Source organism: Trichoderma virens (genome assembly GCF_000170995.1).
Source record: "Trichoderma virens Gv29-8 chromosome Unknown TRIVIscaffold_91, whole genome shotgun sequence".
Lineage (NCBI taxonomy): Eukaryota > Fungi > Ascomycota > Sordariomycetes > Hypocreales > Hypocreaceae > Trichoderma > Trichoderma virens.
In genome coordinates, this window is record NW_014013658.1 from 240,703 (window position 1) to 258,569 (window position 17,867).

The 17,867-nt window shown below is 48.3% G+C and overlaps 4 protein-coding genes across 4 annotated transcripts; 2 read left to right on the plus strand and 2 right to left on the minus strand.

Moving 5' to 3' along the window:
• Positions 1–1,653: 1,653 nt before the first annotated feature.
• TRIVIDRAFT_87633 (uncharacterized protein) lies at positions 1,654–4,354 on the minus strand (the record flags this gene model as incomplete). Its single annotated transcript, XM_014094615.1, has 2 exons — positions 1,654–3,244; positions 3,310–4,354. 2 exons carry the CDS (start codon positions 3,753–3,755, stop codon positions 2,506–2,508), a joined length of 1,185 nt encoding a protein of 394 aa, XP_013950090.1.
• A 1,740-nt stretch (positions 4,355–6,094) lies between these two features.
• Positions 6,095–7,498, plus strand: TRIVIDRAFT_227821 (uncharacterized protein; the record flags this gene model as incomplete). The annotated part of the gene is made up of 1 exon (XM_014094616.1): positions 6,095–7,498. The coding sequence occupies one exon, from the start codon at positions 6,095–6,097 to the stop codon at positions 7,496–7,498; it is 1,404 nt and encodes a 467-aa protein (XP_013950091.1).
• Positions 7,499–7,672: 174 nt separating this feature from the next.
• TRIVIDRAFT_206553 (uncharacterized protein) lies at positions 7,673–11,326 on the minus strand (the record flags this gene model as incomplete). The annotated part of the gene is made up of 4 exons (XM_014094617.1): positions 7,673–10,904; positions 10,958–11,059; positions 11,133–11,145; positions 11,200–11,326. 4 exons carry the CDS (start codon positions 11,324–11,326, stop codon positions 7,673–7,675), a joined length of 3,474 nt encoding a protein of 1,157 aa, XP_013950092.1.
• An 870-nt stretch (positions 11,327–12,196) lies between these two features.
• TRIVIDRAFT_195814 (uncharacterized protein) lies at positions 12,197–16,872 on the plus strand (the record flags this gene model as incomplete). The annotated part of the gene is made up of 6 exons (XM_014094618.1): positions 12,197–12,318; positions 12,472–12,805; positions 12,868–14,732; positions 14,898–15,445; positions 15,584–15,768; positions 16,081–16,872. The coding sequence occupies 6 exons, from the start codon at positions 12,197–12,199 to the stop codon at positions 16,870–16,872; spliced, it is 3,846 nt and encodes a 1,281-aa protein (XP_013950093.1).
• Between the last annotated feature and the right edge of the window lie 995 nt (positions 16,873–17,867).

The window sequence follows — 17,867 nt, forward strand, 5'->3', positions numbered from 1 at the left end:
CCGCCGAATCGTAATATGGTAGCTCCAAGCTTACGAGGCGTAGGTTCGTGGCTCCCTTGCCCGCCTTATGATCCACGTACAGGCATATTGCGGATCACACTTGAGCAAGGATGTCGAGTGCCGTACGACCGGATCTCCATAATTTACTACTTCATCTCCCTTTTCTCCTTTTCTTTTTTTTTTCCATGAGCAGGTATAGCCCTGTAATCATTTGTACCTGCATTTTCTCAGGGTACTAGGTACTAAATGGTGTTGAATCTACAACGCAATTGAACAACACTCGCATCCGAGGACTAAACTCGAAGAAATGGTGCCCCATTGTTTGCCCCAGGTGCTTTGTCGCCGTTGATTCCGTAGATTAGACACTGCTACGCCGAATATGATGTAATATCTTTACTGATTTAGCCCACGTGTCGCTTTCCCCTGAGTTACTGTCTCGGTGTTAACTCGCGATATTCCATATTGTGTAATGCCCGAGGCCGATATCCTCCTCAGGTTTTATTATAATACAGACTTTGATATTCACGTTGAAACATCATTATTTAGTCATTTTCCTTCATTTCTCGCCATGATATGCTTCATCTAAAAGATTGAGTGAGCTACATATATAAACCCCACGTTTTCATGCTACACATTTACAACGTAATTCAAGCGTAATATGTCTGTATCCATGTAATTACAAAGTAAGTTTAGTAATAGTGCATTATAATGAAAATGCTTCACAATACACGGTCATTCTTTGATCTCAAATTGATCATAAGAACTCTGCACGATAAACATATTTTCTTCTTGGTCACTCTTTTATGTCATGTTCAACTCCGTACGAAATCACATATATATTCGTGGTAATCATACTCTTTACTTTAGCAGCTAGCCTTGCCACTTTCTCTACTCAGGTATCTGTCTTTGCCCAGGACTTCAGCAGAATATGCTCAGATGTTCAAGTATATAATCACTTTACCATACCTTCAGCCTTTCGCCACAAACTATCTCATTTATATTCGAGTTACAGTCATCAATCCCCGTTTGGCCAAATATCCGAACGTATTCTTGATTTGCACTTCTCATTCTTCGACACACTTAGAAACGAGCAGTGTTCGACTCTGGTCACTATATCCTCTGTACACCTCCAGTAGCCACCGTTCTATCTGTAGCCTGCGACAAGACCACTTCGCAGATAGGCATCGTGCTGCTCTCTGTAAAACATCTAAAGGCCAAGTAGTTGGGAGATAGACGCTAGGCAACATAGTATCTGCGGCCTGCCATAAACTATAGTGGGCATCCAAAAATGACGATCTGGCCATGGTAACGAGGTAAAGTTGGATCGTGATTTTTGAAGATGTATATAAGTTGAAGTCTTTTGTAACTCATTTCCCCATGATACATATAACAGGAGTAAAACGCACTTTTTGATCTATCCCTAACTTCTACGCTATTCTTAGATAGCAGTCGTCTGACATTTTCACTTTGTACTATCTTCTCCAACATTCGCGACTCTGACAACTTCACATCAGACACACACACTTCACGGGACATCGCAGCCATTGTCATCCCCCCGTTCACCAACGTGACTATAAATCAGACTAGCATGCGACATCACCACAGGTTTTGGAGATTCTCTCTTGTCCGTCTCACAATTTGATGTCACAAAAACGAATTGAAGAGAATGACATCTCATCACAGATAACAAAGACGATGACGCAACTACTCAAACTTGTAACTTTCTATCTCTAATCTCACTCATACCAACAATTAGAAGCAAATACACATCGATAAACTCAAATGACATGAGAGCAAATACTCTCAGCATCAACACACGGCAGCTTCCTCAATCCATGGCTCAGAGCCAATGCATTAAAAATCGCCACCATAGAGAACTTCACACTTCAATTCACAAACCAACGCCAAGCAATTCGCCAATCTCATAAATAAAGCCAGCACAGACATATTCATGCATTATCATCTGGAATTTCATCGCATAAATCCACATCTAAGCCTCGATTTACTCCGTCACAACCCCACCAACAGCAATGCTTATAAAGTGGGCTATTCCACCATGTTTCAACGACAGGACGAGGCATTGTTGATGGTTTTCAGAAATATGATATAGATTAATAGTATTCACACATTCCCTTTCATTTTCATCTGCATCTTTGCCAATTGTGTACAAGAAAGATTGTCGCCGCGCAGTAAGTATGCGCAGGCAGGACATGCATAATGGCGGGAATCGAGACCTGATAATAAATAACATGAATCCTCGCCATTAATTAAAGATGCCACACGAGGAACAATATTAAGACCGCTGAATTCCTTCTGCGGTAAAACAACGTATTTAAAGAGAGACCCGAGGGTTTTAATCAACTCCGGCCACTCAAGCCAAAGACAAAGTTCCAAATCCCGCAAACGCCAACTTACACGTATATATACTTGCTTCCATCTCATCTCACATTTTCATCTCGAATGATATTAACTTCGTCAACCATGCCGCTTAATTATTGCTGCCATCTAAGCAAGCTCATGCATTTCGCCGCGATGGTTTTCTGAAGGCTGCGCCGGAGCCTCATGGATAACATTCTCCTGGGGCTGGAAGGCTCCAGGTCCAGGAGCCACGTAACCACCAGATGGAACTGGGCTAGTGCTTGACGCAGCAGTGCTAAATCGAGGATCCACGGGGGAGACGGTAGAGATGGTGTGGCCCTCAGGAGTAGTCTGGTAGTATCCCTGCTGCGGAGGGTACTGAGGATATTGTCCTGTAGCCGCGGCGAACTTGGGGTCGTAATGGCCCTGAGGTGTCTCCTGCACTCCAGGAGGAGGGTGGTAGACGGGAGGAACCTGGGCCATTCCCTCCTGCGGGGCGGCCGTATTGTTCTTCTTGCGGCGGAGGAAGAAGAACGCAGCGAGACCAATCAGACCAAGACCGGCTACACCTCCGACGACGCCTCCAACAATGGCACCAGTGTTGGAGCCGCCGCCGCCACTGGGAGCAGGAGGTGTTGTTGTTGGAGATGGGCCAGTAGTGGTAGAAGATGACGACGATGATGTCTGCGAGGAGGTAAAGTCGGTGGCGATAGTGCTCTGAGCATTATTGCCCGTCAATGGCAAAGGGGTGAACCTCCTAGAAGCCTCGCCACGGTATGTGGTCAGCGCAGCCTGGACATCCGTGATATCAACATTGTTGCAGAAGACGTCCATGATATCTCCAGGGAAGGAAATTGTGTTGCAGTAAGGCAGCGCCGTGTTGGTGCTGTTGACGATACTGTTAGCTAACCTCCACAGACTAGGTTCACTAGACAGGCGAGCGAAACATACCATTTGAGAGTGAAAGTATCGACCTTGCAGCCATCGTTACACTTGCTCGAGCTAAAGTAGCCTTCGTAGTCGATACAAACGTTTCTGGCATTGCAGTCTACCGAGTTACAGCAGGCGACATGTCCCGGACCAGCAGCCGAGGATGTGAAGAAGACGCATGTTGCTGAGACGCCACATGTGTATCCCGCGCCAGCAAGACCAGAGATGTAGCCACAAGTGGCATCAGGGGCAAGATAGACTGTCTCGACGCTTGATGATGATGAGCCGGCGCGGCGCTGAAGAGCTTGGTGGAAGGGGAAATTGATAGCTTCAGTTGGCTTGGGGGAGAAGCCATCAAAGGCATAGTCGGAAGCAGCAGTTGCTCTAGGAAGCTGGTTCAAGTTGCGAGCATCGGCAGCAGCCAGTAGGGCCGCAAGTGCGGCATAAACACTTGTTGCCTTGTTCATGATGGCTAGGCTTCAAAGCGGTACTGTTTCTCGAGAAGCGGATTGACAATGCCGTGTCTCAGAAGCTGGCTTCACCGCGTGCTGAGGACAAGAAGGAGCAGAAGAAAGGGGAAACAGTTCGTGTTGGGGGCACGCCCAAATGGTTTTATCGCGCCAGTAACGGCACAAGGGGACCTGGGCAGAGAAAGCACAAAATATGCCTGAGCTACTGCAGCATAGTCTCCGTCGGTCTGATGAATCGTAGCTGCCCAGCCGCTTTCCTGGTGCTTGCATTGGTACAACTCCATCCTCCGCTCCATTCAGCCTCAAGTTAGCTCGCCTACTAGTTCAAAAAGACTGGTTATGGTATGACATGGGTGTTGTGTGAAGAGGTGCCATCACCGCAGGACGATGTCTCGTCGGATTGGTGGCTTGCACGAGCTGAATGGGAGCAGGACGCTAGCAGCAAATAGATCCTAGATCCATGAGACCACAGACCACTCTGCACCAGGTAAAACGACAGGGGGTGCGGAAGGGCGTCAGCTCCATGCAGGAGAGCACAGAAACATGATTGTCGCCCAGAATCTGCCGATTGCGAGCATCGCGTTGCGCAGTTGATCACAGCCCTCGACCTCGAGTTGTGATGGACCCCTACGTCGCTGGTTAGAGCAAAGCTTGACATCCCGTAGCCTAAGCCACAAGATCTATGCTCGATGGTTTGCCACAAGCGCAGCCGCTGCCGCAATTCGGTGGTTGATGAACCATATCACCATGATAGCCACGGCATGGACAGGCCCCGCTTGAACAACGCAGCAACACGACGCTGCGCACAGAAGTCGTATCATCCGCGAGACCCGGTCTCGGATCCTCTCGTGAGCCGCTTGTCTATCACAGACAGGTTGAGCCCGGGTTTTGATGCCTAACTGCGTATCTTCACGTATGCGGACATTCGTCTCTTATCCCCTCTCCCCCAGTCGCGGAACCGCCAAAACGCGGAACCGCAGCATCTCGACGCCGACTCTAAATCGGGAACAAGCTTTTATAGTTGTCGAATAAGACGGAGGAATAATTGTGGAAATGAGAGGGGCCGGCAAGCTGTTTGTGGTAACGCAATTGAGCGATCAGCAGCACAGCCAACCTTGCAAACAGCCTGCCCAACCACTAGCCGCGACGGGGTTAAGCTGCCCATGGCTTGGGCTGGATGCCCTGTCAGAATCTGCCACAGACCATCACACCCATCGCACCATCAAATGGTTGTCGAAGCGTCTGAGTTTCTAAGCCGACTTCCAAAATAGTGTTGCCAGACATTCCTAGGAGGCTTGCCGTCGATGTCAAAAATACACAATCGTGGTGTGGCCTCTGTTTCTCATTTCTCCGGTCTCCTCAGTCGTCCACCATCATCAGGTACCCGAGTCTGCCAAGTCTCGCCGCGCTCTCAGCATGCCGCCCAGCCGAGCTAAAGGGCGCAGTAGTCTTGTTTTTCTCTCAGCGATCTTTTTTTTTTTACCGCCATCTGTAGCTCACAAATCAGTCGTGGGCTAGCAACACCCTGGTTGCAATGATGAGCCGCCTCTTTAGTTGGCTAGGCCCTGCAGGCTCACCCGGTAGCTCAAGGATCCGAGGCTCAAGAGGAATGTGAGGCTGAATCAACGAGTTGTTGCAGTGCGGAACCCGGACAGGGATTGGGCTTGCACTAGACGCGGAAATAGTTTGGGCGGCAAAGCTGAAGCTGCGTAGGTGCAGGACGCAAGAGATTTGTGCGAGACCCGAGTCAGAACTTTGGCTTTGTGTATAGCTATGCGCGTTACTAAGCAGCGGTCAGATCCAGTGTAGGGTAGGCGAGAGGTAGTAGGGTGGTGATTTGCTTCACGCAGAAACCACCACGTTACCAGATCAAGCAGCAGCAGCTCAACCAAGCATCCATTGGCGTTGACAACTCACCTCGATATCCAAGATTCATTATCAAGATCCATCTGTGTTTATCGAGATACGGGAGACACGCCCTTCGCTTGGGCTCCAACGGGATACCCAACCCACAAAGCTATAGCGGCCTCGTTAATCTATATACCCACGCTCGAGCGCCGCATTAGCGCATCAAAGCAAGGCTCTGACCAGACACAAACACAAAGCAAACTGTCTGTCTCAGAACGCCACATGCAAGGCATGACATGGAATAGCGCAGCATAGCACAGCGTTGTTGCAGAGCCGGTGTCAAAATCCTCTGAGCTACGAGGCTCTGGCCCTATCATCTTACACCCTCTCTCCTCCACCCTGCATTCTGTAACCAAAGGGCGTGGTTCAGCTGGCATTGGATCGTTTTTTATGTGTTTTACATATATGTTGTGGACGCTTTTATTCAAATGACGGACCTCCTCCACATTCTTCCTTCTTTTCCCCTTTCCGCTTTTGCTGCTCTTATCCCCACCATTGAACGACACGCTCTCACAACTACCGACCTTCTCACGGCACACCCGGCAGATTTAGCCAAGCGAACTCAACTTCCAATTATCGACCTCCGCCGATTTCTTGCTGCTATACAGGCTTCACTGTCAGACGATCTTGCTTCTAGCAGGCCACTCGCACCACCACCATCTTCTCCCCCACCGTCCTCAATCGAAGAGAAGCAGCCACCACCACCAATATCAACCACCTCTGATCAGTTCATCAGTACCCTAGACGATGGATTAGATGCAGCACTGGGAGGCGGAGTCCCCGTCGGCCATATCACAGAGTTCACTGGCGAAAGTGGAGTGGGCAAAACACAGTTCCTCCTCTCACTATGTCTTGCCGTGCAACTCCCCGCTCCCCGTGGATTGGGCAAGCAAGCTCTCTACATCTCAACGGAATCTGGACTCGCAACTAGGCGTCTGGCCCAGATGCTCGAAGGGAATACTATCCTGCAGGAAGCCAGCGAAGCAGGAACTCCAGCGTCTTTGGACGGCATCCACAGCGCCGTCACCCCTGACCTCGAGTCCCAGGACCATATCTTGGAGTATCAAGTGCCCGTGCTGCTATCAAGACACGACATCGGCCTCATGATTATCGACTCTGTGGCAGCCAACTATCGTGCCGAATTCGAACGCCAGGGCTCCCATGGCTCTAACATGGCCACTCGGAGCGCTGACCTCATCCGGCTAGGTGCCCTGCTCCGCGATCTTGCTCGAAGACACAGCATTGCCATCATTGTGGCAAACCAAGTCGCCGACCGCTTCGCCTCATCCTCCACGCCCTCCATTCCACGCTCACTTGCCATGAGAAGTGGCCCATCTCACCTGGAGAGCCCTCTAGCCTCACGGAGCATGGCCCCTCCATCGACCATACCGAATCTCTCTAGCACACCCTCGTCTTCCATGCCGGTTTCCTTTTCATTTCCAGACGAAGAGCAGCCTGCTTCACCCGCCCTTGCGCTAGACCATCAGCAACGCTGGTTCACCGGCTGGGGCGACGACCCCCGCAGCTCCAGCTCTCTCAAAACGCCAAGCCTGGGGCTCGTCTGGTCCACCCAGATATCCTGCCGCGTGGCTCTCTACAAGAGACCCGTATACGGCCGCCCTACGAGGATTGCCGCTCCTATTTCTGCGGACGATGATGCCGATGTGGGGTCGCCGACGCTCAAGACTTGGAAGAGGTGGATGAAGGTGGTGTTTGCTCCACATGTAGCAGCTTCGGGCCAGGGCATTGAGAATGCGACAGAATACGAAGTTACAATGACGGGGCTAAGATCTGTTAAAAAGGATAAAGGAAAGCAAGCCGTGGTATTATAGTGCGGTTCTCGGAATGACGCTACTGAGAAGAAGAAATGTCAATCTGAATCACAAGCAAGAATTTAATAAAGAAAATGCTTCCATTGATTTTATTGTGTACATATACAGTCTGATTATATGATTTATACATCATACTCTATAAAAGAATATGGAAGTGTTTCCTACTTATTTCGATCAGCTGGGATGAGGGAACTCGTCCTCCAGCTGCAACCGCACTCCAACATTCATGCTGATCAGTTCCTGTACCAGCAACTTGGCAGCATACGGCATCTGCATCTTCGTCACCTCTCTTGTGCTCTTACAAGTGCCGCAATATCCTCTGTATCCAAAGAGACCACACTGCTGGCAAATGTCAATCATGACGCCATCGGAACTCAACATGAGTCGCTCCAGGAGAAGCTGAGAAGCGCCATAAGCAATCAAACAATCGCGTTCCATTTCTCCCAGACGAAGACCACCATCTCGCGATCGACCTTCAGTAGGCTGTCGAGTTAAGATGGCTCTGGGACCACGGGCACGAGAGTGCATCTTATCCTGCACCATGTGCTTCAGACGCTGGTAGTAGATTGGGCCGTTGAAAATGTATGCTTCGAGCGGCTCTCCAGTAATGCCGGAGGTGAAGTAATCCTTGCCCTCCCATGAGAAGCCGTGATCAACCAAGACCTTGCTTACTTGCTCAACGGGGTGAGACCGGAAAGCGTCGCCGAAGCCATACTCTTTGCGGCCGTGGACAATGGATGCTTTGCCAGTCAGACACTCTAACAGCTTACCGACTGTCATTCGAGAAGGGAAACCGTGCGGGTTCATGATAATATCAGGGCACAGACCGCTATCGGCAAATGGCATATCTTCTTGGTCGACAATGATGCCCACGACACCCTTCTGTCCGTGACGAGAAGAAAACTTGTCACCAAGCTCGGGTCTTCGCGTCTGTCTCGTCTGCACTTTGATGACTGTTGTGTCCTTTTCTGTCTGCGAGATCATGACCTTGTCGATGTAAGCAGGATCTGCGATACGGTATGAAACCGCGGTGTCGCGGTACTCGCTGGGTCCACGGTCAAGACCAATACCCGTCGTCGTCATATCGAGCGGTGTCTCCTTCTTGACCATGGCTTCTCCGGAGTGGATTCTCTGGCCTACAATGGCTAGGCCATCGTCATCCAATGCTTCGTGTTTCTTGATTCGTCGCATGACGCCATTGTCTATTTCATTGAGGGGATCGCCTATGCGTTCTCTCCTTCCATTCGGGTATTTTTGAAGCTCAGTTGTGTATTTACGGAAGACCTGACAGCGTCCAAATCCTCTGTCAATCGATGCCTTGTTCAAGACTAGAGCGTCTTCGATATCGTATCCAGAGTATGACATGACAACGACTGTGGCATTTTGGCCAGCAGGGAGTTTATCGTAATGGATAAGCTGAATGGTCTTTGTGATGACCATGGGCCTTTGAGGGTAAACTAGAGTGTAGAGGAGAGTATCGATTCGGTTGAATTGATTGTGCGCAATGGCGCCAATGGCTTGTTTACCCATGGCACATTGGTAGGTGTTTCGGGGAGATTGGTTGTGGTGAGGGAAGGGGATCAGGCCTGCAACAGCTCCAAGAAGAGTGAATGGCTCAATCTCCAAATGAGTTGTGCTCATTGTTACTTGATCTTCATAGATAGTAATGAGGGCGTCGTTTTCCTCGTTGACGTCGAGGTACTCTACAATACCCTTGGTCAGGAAATCGTCAAAGGTGACCTTGCCCATTTGAAGGAGGCGGAGATGTTCTGGCTTGAGCTTCTGCTTGCCATTCTTGACAATGATGTACGGCCGACAAATGCGGCCTTCGTCAGTAGCTATATGAATTGCGTTGAAGTGTGAGTTGGTATGAATGCCAACAAAGGGCGAGATCCAGCCTCGGCGACGCATAGTACGGAACCTGTGTGTGAATCTCTTGGGGTATCTGGTAAGTGCAAACGGTGTGCCGTTGACGTGAATGATGTATGAGCCTTCGCGGTGCATCTCGGCACCAGAGAAATTTCTAATCGGCTCGACACCAACGTCAAGGGTGAAAATCCACCTCATCACAGGCGCCTCATCCACATTGGTAGTGATATGTGTCATCAGAGCAAGGTTCTTCACCAGACCACACGCCTCACCTTCGGGCGTATCAGACGGGCATAGCATACCCCATTGTGAAGGCTGAAGAGCTCGAGGTCCACTCACTTTTCGTGTCTTCTCAAACTGACTACTAATTCGGGTCATCATACCAAGAGCGCTGATGTAGCTGAGTCGACTGAGGACGTGAGTAACACCAGCCCTGTTCATGTTGAATCGCTTGACGCTCCAGTTTCCTGATTGAATAGCCCGATTGATTCCCAAGCCAATGCTATTGGCATGATTGCTAATCATGTGGACAGCGTCCAAGGGCACAGCGCGATTGTTCTTTTTAAGAAATTTGTCGATTGACATCTTCACTTCTCCCATGAATCTCTTGAAAAGATCTTCAAAGAGAAGTGAAAGCAACTGGCCAGCCAGCTCAAGACGCTTGTTACCGACGAAATCTCGATCATCCACCAATTTGGGATCTTGGGATGCCATGAGAACTCGTCGTGTCATCATAGCCACGTATATGGCCTTGGGGTAAAAGTCAAGGCCCTCAATGGGAACGTGTGCAATGATGAGATTGGCCAGAGCATCCAGTCCCTCTTCGACATTGTTGCGGCGGGCTTGAGCACCAAACTGGCCCTTTCGAGAACCCATTTTGACGCGCGATCCTATGTACTCCAGGGCCTGGTGTTGTGTAAAAATGCCGGCTTTGGCAGCTTCGTCAAAATTGACAAGGAATTCGTCCTGATATCGGCCATCCGAACCCGCCACAAGCTGCATGATCTCGTAGTCCGAAAGACCTCCCAAAGCTTTTAGAATGATAACGATGGGGATGCCTTCGACAAGGATATTGTGGGTGAGAGTAATTTTGTCCTTTTTTAATGTAACATATGTCTTCGACTTTCGCTCGTGGGTGGAACTCGTCACTGATGCGGAAATGACGTTGTTCTTCTCGTCGGCCTCGACAATAACACGGTTCTTGCTCAACTGCTCTTGAATCAGAATGACTTTTTCAGTGCCATTGACGATAAAGTAGCCGCCAGGGTCCAAGGGACATTCGTTCATCTGCTCCATCTGAGAGTTGTTCGCGCCGCTGAGTCGGCACTTGCAACTCTTCAACATGATGGGCATTCGTCCAAGTGGCACATTTTTGCGGACAATTTTTTGCTTATCACGGATGTATGCAATGTCGACAAAAATGGGAGCGGCATATGTCATATCGCGGAGTCGACACTCCATCGGCGTGACTTCTGTTCGGGACTTGGAGTCAGTGTAGTCCAGGCGGCGAGGTCGGTCGACTCGGATATCGGTGAAGCTGGAAGATGAGATTAGCTATTGATGGGTAGTGGGAACCATGTCCAAGCATACTCTAGCCAAAAGTTGCTGTCGACATCGCTTCGGATAGTGCGATTGGCGCGAACGATTTCCTTGATCTCGGTTTCGACAAAGAAGTTGTATGAGTCAATGTGCCTGGCTCAAGAGTTAGTAGACTGAAGCAAACGCCGTCGTGCTGGCTTGGTGAGAGGAAAAGATCTATGCGTACTGCTTCACAAGGCCTTGTAGATGTTAGCATTAAAGTCATAACGATTGCTGGCAAGGGCCTTCTTTACCTTTAACCTTGAGGAATGCCGGCAGCAGCTGGAACTTGTCTTCCTTGGTCGAGATGGGGTCGGTCAGCTTCTTGCCGTTGTAGAAAGGCTCCAACAGGGCCTCGAAGCCATCGTCTATCAACGGCATCTTGAGCGTCACCTCCAGGAAATCATGGACTGGCGGATGGAATGTTGGTAATCGATTGACGGCAGAAAATATTATTTTGGCTCTGCCCGATAATGCGATATGGATAAGCAGCTTGCGCCGAAGAAGAAAAAAAGTACTGCCCCGCGGTGAGCAACAAGTGGGGCGTCTACTTTCAGGGATTATCTAAGAATAAGATAGCGTCTAGGCCTCTTCTAGCGCCAAAGAGCTACAATGGCGATATATAGTAAGAGAATCACAGCTGTGTTGACGACGGACCATAGAGTGGCATTTTGTAGGTTTTGATTGAGAGAACATTTGAGGCTGGTATTATTTGATCCATGTAACATCATCAATTTACGCTAAACAGATGTGAAATAACTACACAGTAGGCATGTTTTCTTATGTGCTGGCCGAATTCTTTATCGGTAGAGGTAGAGCTGGCTACATGTACCTAGTACAGTATGCGATAGTCACAATTGCCGTAATTGATTGTCCAAAGCAATAAATCGTGGTTAATATTCTGAACATTGTGTATAAAGTATCTTTCCAAGTACGTGGCCCAGAACTCACTTTATTTCAGCATTATTTAAAAACCAAGACAAACCTATCAGAATCAATGACCGCCATCAGCCAATCATTTGTGTGACACGGCTGGGTGCATGTAATTGAACCGTTTACCCAAGAATTGATCATGTAGCAATTTTTCAGCCCAACCTCGAATGCCTGTCGCTTTTTCGATGGCGATTGGTCACCTCGCAGCTGCCCGACTTTCCCCTCTCATAACATGAAGTTATAACAATAAGAGTAAGGACATCATTCCTCGTAGCCATTGTGTTGATATTGCATTTGACCAAGCTTCTCAAAGCTGCCATGCCTTCCAAACTGAGGATTCGCAGTCGCGTGAGGGAGTTCTTCTCCCACCGTGATGATTCGTCTATCCAGGAGGAGGAGATAGAGCAAAATGGCCGCCGTGGGCAAGCAAGCCCAACTGCGTTGCTTGTCAATTCATCTGCTCTAATTGCCAGAACACCTGCTCTCCCCACCAGCTCTGCTCTCCATACCAGCTCTTCTCTCCCTACCAGTTCTTCTCTCCCTACCAGCTCTGTTTCACCTATTGGATCTACTTTACCTGCTAGCACATCCAGGACGCCGATATCCTTAGCTGAACGCCTCTGGGATCAAGCTTATGATGATTTGAAGAAACACGATGCTGCATTGATGCAAGCGTATGAGCAGATTCTGTCTAGCAAGCTTGGTGGAGTGACATCTGAGCAGAACATAATTGCGCAGAGTGATACGCACGCAAGGCGAAATCAGATGCGGCAGCTCATCCGCGAGGGCCTGAACAAGACGGCGAAAGAGGCAAAAGTTAAGGAGGCCATTGGCACAGCTATCTCTGCAAGGGATATAATCAGCTCTGCCCTACAGGCTGCACCACAAGCTGCACTTGCTTGGGCCGGTGTATGTGTAGCACTGGAGGTAAATCTGACGACCGGGCAAAGTACATTTCATCTGAATTATCACGCTGACTTACTTATAAGGTGATTCAAAACCCCATTGATGCAACAAAGGCCAACCGCGAAGGCATCGAGTACGTTATAAAGAGAATGAATATGTATTGGGAGCTATCTGGTGTTGTCCTAAAGGAGAATGCCAATGACGGTGGCCTCTCTGGCATTCGACGTGAATTGGAGACTCAAGTAATCGACCTCTACAAAGTGCTCCTCTTATACGAAATCAAAAGCGTCTGTTCATATTACCGCAATCGTGGCCTTGCCCTACTACGCGATATAGTTGGCCTCGATGATTGGAGCGGTGATTTGAAAGCTATCAAAGATGCAGAGCGTGTCTTCCACGATGATTCCGAAACAATCGGGAGGCTAGAAACCGCCTCTGATATCAAGCAGCTGGTCGCTCATGCATTAACAAAGGAAGATCAGCAGTGCATAAGGGATTTGCGCCTAAGTAATCCTTCAGATGACAAAAAACGTATCGAACAGACCAAGGGCGGCCTATTACAAGAATCATATACCTGGATTCTGGATAATGCAGAATACCAACAGTGGAGGGACTCTGAGGAGAGTCGATTGCTCTGGATTAAAGGTGATCCAGGTAAAGGCAAGACTATGCTGCTTTGTGGTATTATCAATGAATTGAATCAGCAATCAGGACACTCTGGCCTTGTATCGTACTTCTTTTGCCAGGCCACTGACCAACAACTCAACAACGCTTCTGCGACATTGCGTGGCCTAATATTTATGCTTGTCGACCAGCAGCCATCACTTATTTCTCATGTACGAAAGAAGTACGATCAAGCTGGCGGAAAGCTCTTTGAGGGACAAAACACTTGGATTGTCCTCTCCGATATATTTACAGATATTCTCCGGGACCCAAAGTTGAAACGTACATATTTAGTGGTCGACGCTCTCGATGAATGTGTGTCCGAATTTGAGAAACTACTGGACCTTATCGTGCACGCCTCTGGCTCTGAAGCTCATGTGAAGTGGATTGTGTCGAGCCGAAACTGGCCCCAGATTGAGGAGCGCCTACGAAACGCTGAACAAAAGCTAAAGTTGAGCCTGGAGCTCAATGCGGAGTCTATTGCCAGTGCCGTTAATTTTTACATCGATAAAAAAGTTCATCAGCTATCGGAATCGAAGAAGTATGATAAAGAAACATACAACAAAGTCCGAGATTACCTCTTTGAGAACGCAAAGGATACATTTCTCTGGGTGGCTTTAGTCTGCCAAAATCTCGAAAAGTACACGCGGCGTAAGGTTCTTAAACTACTCAGCACCTTTCCACCCGGTCTCGATTCTCTATATAAACGCATGATGAAACAGGTACTCGACATGGATGATAAGGACGACATCTACCTCTGCCAGCGGATTCTCGCCGTCATGATAAGTGTATATCGACCCATTACCATGCGAGAACTCGTCTGTCTCATTGAGGTGCCGGAAGAACTTTCAGTTGATGTCGACTATTTAACGGAGATTGTAGCGCTCTGTGGATCTTTTCTGACTATCCGTGAAGATACCCTCTATTTTGTCCATCAGTCAGCTAAAGACTATCTTTCAAAGAACAAAGATGATATCTTCTCTTCTAGCTATTGGAATGTGCATCACAGCATCTTTTCTCTCTCTCTACAGGCCATGGATAGGACTTTAAGGAAGAACATATGCTCCTTGCCATATCTTGGACTTCTCACCGATGATGACGTTCGAAATCCAAATACAGATCCTTTATCTGCCGTTCGATATTCCTGTGTGTATTGGATAGATCACCTTTGTGAGGGGTACACCAGCGGGACGAGCAATATTCTTGACGATGACAAGGACGTTTATGTATTTCTTCAGAAGCATTTGCTTCACTGGCTTGAGGCTTTGAGCCTCCTACAATGTCTGTCAGTTGGAATTATCTCAACAGCAGCGCTCGAGGGCTTACTCTCAGTTAGTCTATATCCAAGTATACATGTCGAACAATGCTGATCATTACAGGCGCAATCACTCAAAGGAGAGCTTCTTCGCTTCATTCAAGACACACGTCGATTTATTCTCTTTAATCGAAGGGCTATCGAGATGGCGCCGCTTCAAACTTACTCATCCGCACTGGCTTTCAGCCCAATGCAGAGCTTAGTACGAAAAGCTTTCCACCAAGAAATCCCATCATGGGTGCAGAGGTGGCCTGCCGTTGAAGATAACTGGAGCCCTTGTTTACAGACCCTAGAGGGTCATACCGATTCGGTAAAGTCAGTGGCTCTCTCAGCAGATCGTAAGCAGCTCGCTTCAGGATCAATTGATGCAACAATCAAAATCTGGGATACCTCTACAGGCACATGTATCCAAACACTTAAGGGCCATACTAAATCAGTGGGATCAGTGGCCTTCTTAGCAAACGGTCTACAAGTTGTTTCAGGATCGCAAGATGGAACCATCAAGATCTGGAATACAACAACAGGCATGTGCGAAAAGTCTCTTAAAGGCCACACTAGTAAGGTTGAGTCAGTAGCTGCCTTATCAAATAGTCTGGTTGCCTCGGGATCAGACGATAAAACAATCAAGATCTGGGATATAGCTACAGGTATGTGTGTCCAGACGCTTGAGGGGCATGAAGATTGTGCAAGATCAGTAGCCGGCTTAGCAACTGGTCAAGTTGCTTCAGCATCATATGATTGCACAGTCAAGATCTGGGATATAGCTACAGGGGCGTGTGTTCAAACACTCAATGGGCATACTAGGTTGGTGTTGGTGGTAGCCCTCTCAAACAGCCAGCAGATTATCTCAGGATCCTCCGATAACACAATCAAGATCTGGGATGTAACTACCGGAGCGTGTGTCCAGACACTCGAGGGGCATAATAATGAAGTGAATTCGCTGGCCTTGTTGGCAAATGGGCAGCTCGCCTCAGGATCGTGGGATAAAACAATCAAGATCTGGGATGTCACTACTGGCGCGTGCGTCCAAACAATCAAGGGGCATAATGGGCCGATTACTTCGCTGGTCTCGTTGGCAAATGGGCAGCTCGCTTCAGGATCGTCTGATAACACAATCAAGGTCTGGGATGTTTCCATAAGCGCGAGTGCACGAAATTTTGACAGCCATGAGGGCAAAGTTGAGTCAATGGCTTTGTCACCAGATGGACGGCAGGTTGCCTCAAGGCGGGAAGGCACACTTAAGGTTTGGGATGTCGAGACTGGCGCGTGTGTCCAGAGACTCAACGGTACATCGGTGCGGTCAATAACCTTTTTGAAGCTTGGACAAATTGCTTCAGAAACATGGGACAAGACAATCAAAATATGGGATGTGGATACAGGCGCGTGTATTCAGACGCTCGAGGGCCACAGTGATTGGATCCGCTCAATAGCCTCCTCGGCAGATGGCCAGTATCTCGCTTCGGCATCAGATGACATGACAGTCAAGATCTGGGATGTGGCTGCAGGTGTGTGTGTCCGTACACTTGAGGGTCATAACTTCTATGTTCATCAAGTCGTCTTCTCTAGGGATGGTCAGCAGTTGGCCTCAAGATCAGGCGGTAGAGCAATCAATATCTGGGATTTTGCTACAGGAGCGTGCACCCACACACTCAAGTGCGATGGAAACTGGGCCAATGAACTGGCCTTTTCAGCAGATGGCCGGTATCTCGCCTCAGGATTTGTTGATAATACAGTCAAGGTCTGGAATATAGCTGCAGAAGCGTGCATCCAGAATCTCGATGTTGGCAGAGTCCATCATCTATCATTCGATCCAAACATGAACACTCGCATCTACAGTAGCTATGGCATTCTGGATCTGGATGTGGATCTTGACCAAATTGCTCTTGTTAACAACCCGGGAAATAAGCCCCCGTTACAACGTGTCGCCATTCGTGGGTACGGTATAGACAGGAGCAAAGAGTGGATTACGAAGGACGGGAGGCCGGTGCTTTGGCTACCCAATGACTATCGACCCATTATTGCCAATGTTGTTGGGCAGCAAATCATTCTCGGCTGCGACTCAGGTCGTGTCGTCATAATGGAGTTTTCAGAGGCTGGGCCAGACTCATAGCTCTCTACCTTTATCTATCAGCTATACCTACCTATGTCTGCTAGGTCTCCTCAGATCTACTTTTAACTTTCATTCCATTTAAAGAACGCCTGCTCAATTTTATTAGATAGCTAATGAAAATCTCTTGCGCAGTCACGCTGTTTTATTCAACGACTGTACATGCACTGTTACCGTGAGCAAAGGGTACACACGGTTCCACAGAGTGGAAAAGCGTTAAGGCTTTGATGGTCTCTTTTCTCTTTCAAGAAGTTGCTATTAATTTATAATTTCTATCATTGGCCTTAAGCTTCGTAGCTCCAAACTGATCTATTCACCTTCCAAATTCGCCTGCTTCCACCGTTTGCAGCATTTTCTCGCTTTCTTCTTCACTCGACAATGGACTCAGAGTCCTTTCACAGTCAATCACATTGCCAGCAGTTTATATGTATATAACAGAGTGAGAAGTGTTAATTTATCATTCAGCATCCACTCGTACTGACTCGTGTTGATTGTTTAATTGCCGTCAGAGTTATCATAAAGTCATCACCACTGCTTCATGTGCGACGATATAAGATGCGAAACGGTAAATCGTCTACCCGTGCGTCAGACTGCCCATAATGGTGATGAAACTCAAGGAGGAATAGTTAAATGAACACGCAGCGATGCCGAAATGCCATCACTAATCAATACGACGGATATGACGGCTCCCCCGTATGGGAATCATACGTATTCATATTACATGAGGCAGTTTAACCATCCATCATAGGCCACTCTATATATTATCACTATCGCTGTGCATCTAAGATCACACATCGCACGACAACACTCCAGTATTTGTCCCAATTCCAGTATACATGTACGATTACAGTTTGTTACTATACGCGGGTAGTGACATATTGCAAGATCATCGCCCGCCCCAGCCGTCCAGGTATTAAGTTTGCATCTGCGCCACATCTCGACACGTAAAGTATTCGCATACCACAGATCTTCATGACGGTCCCATTACAGCATGGCTA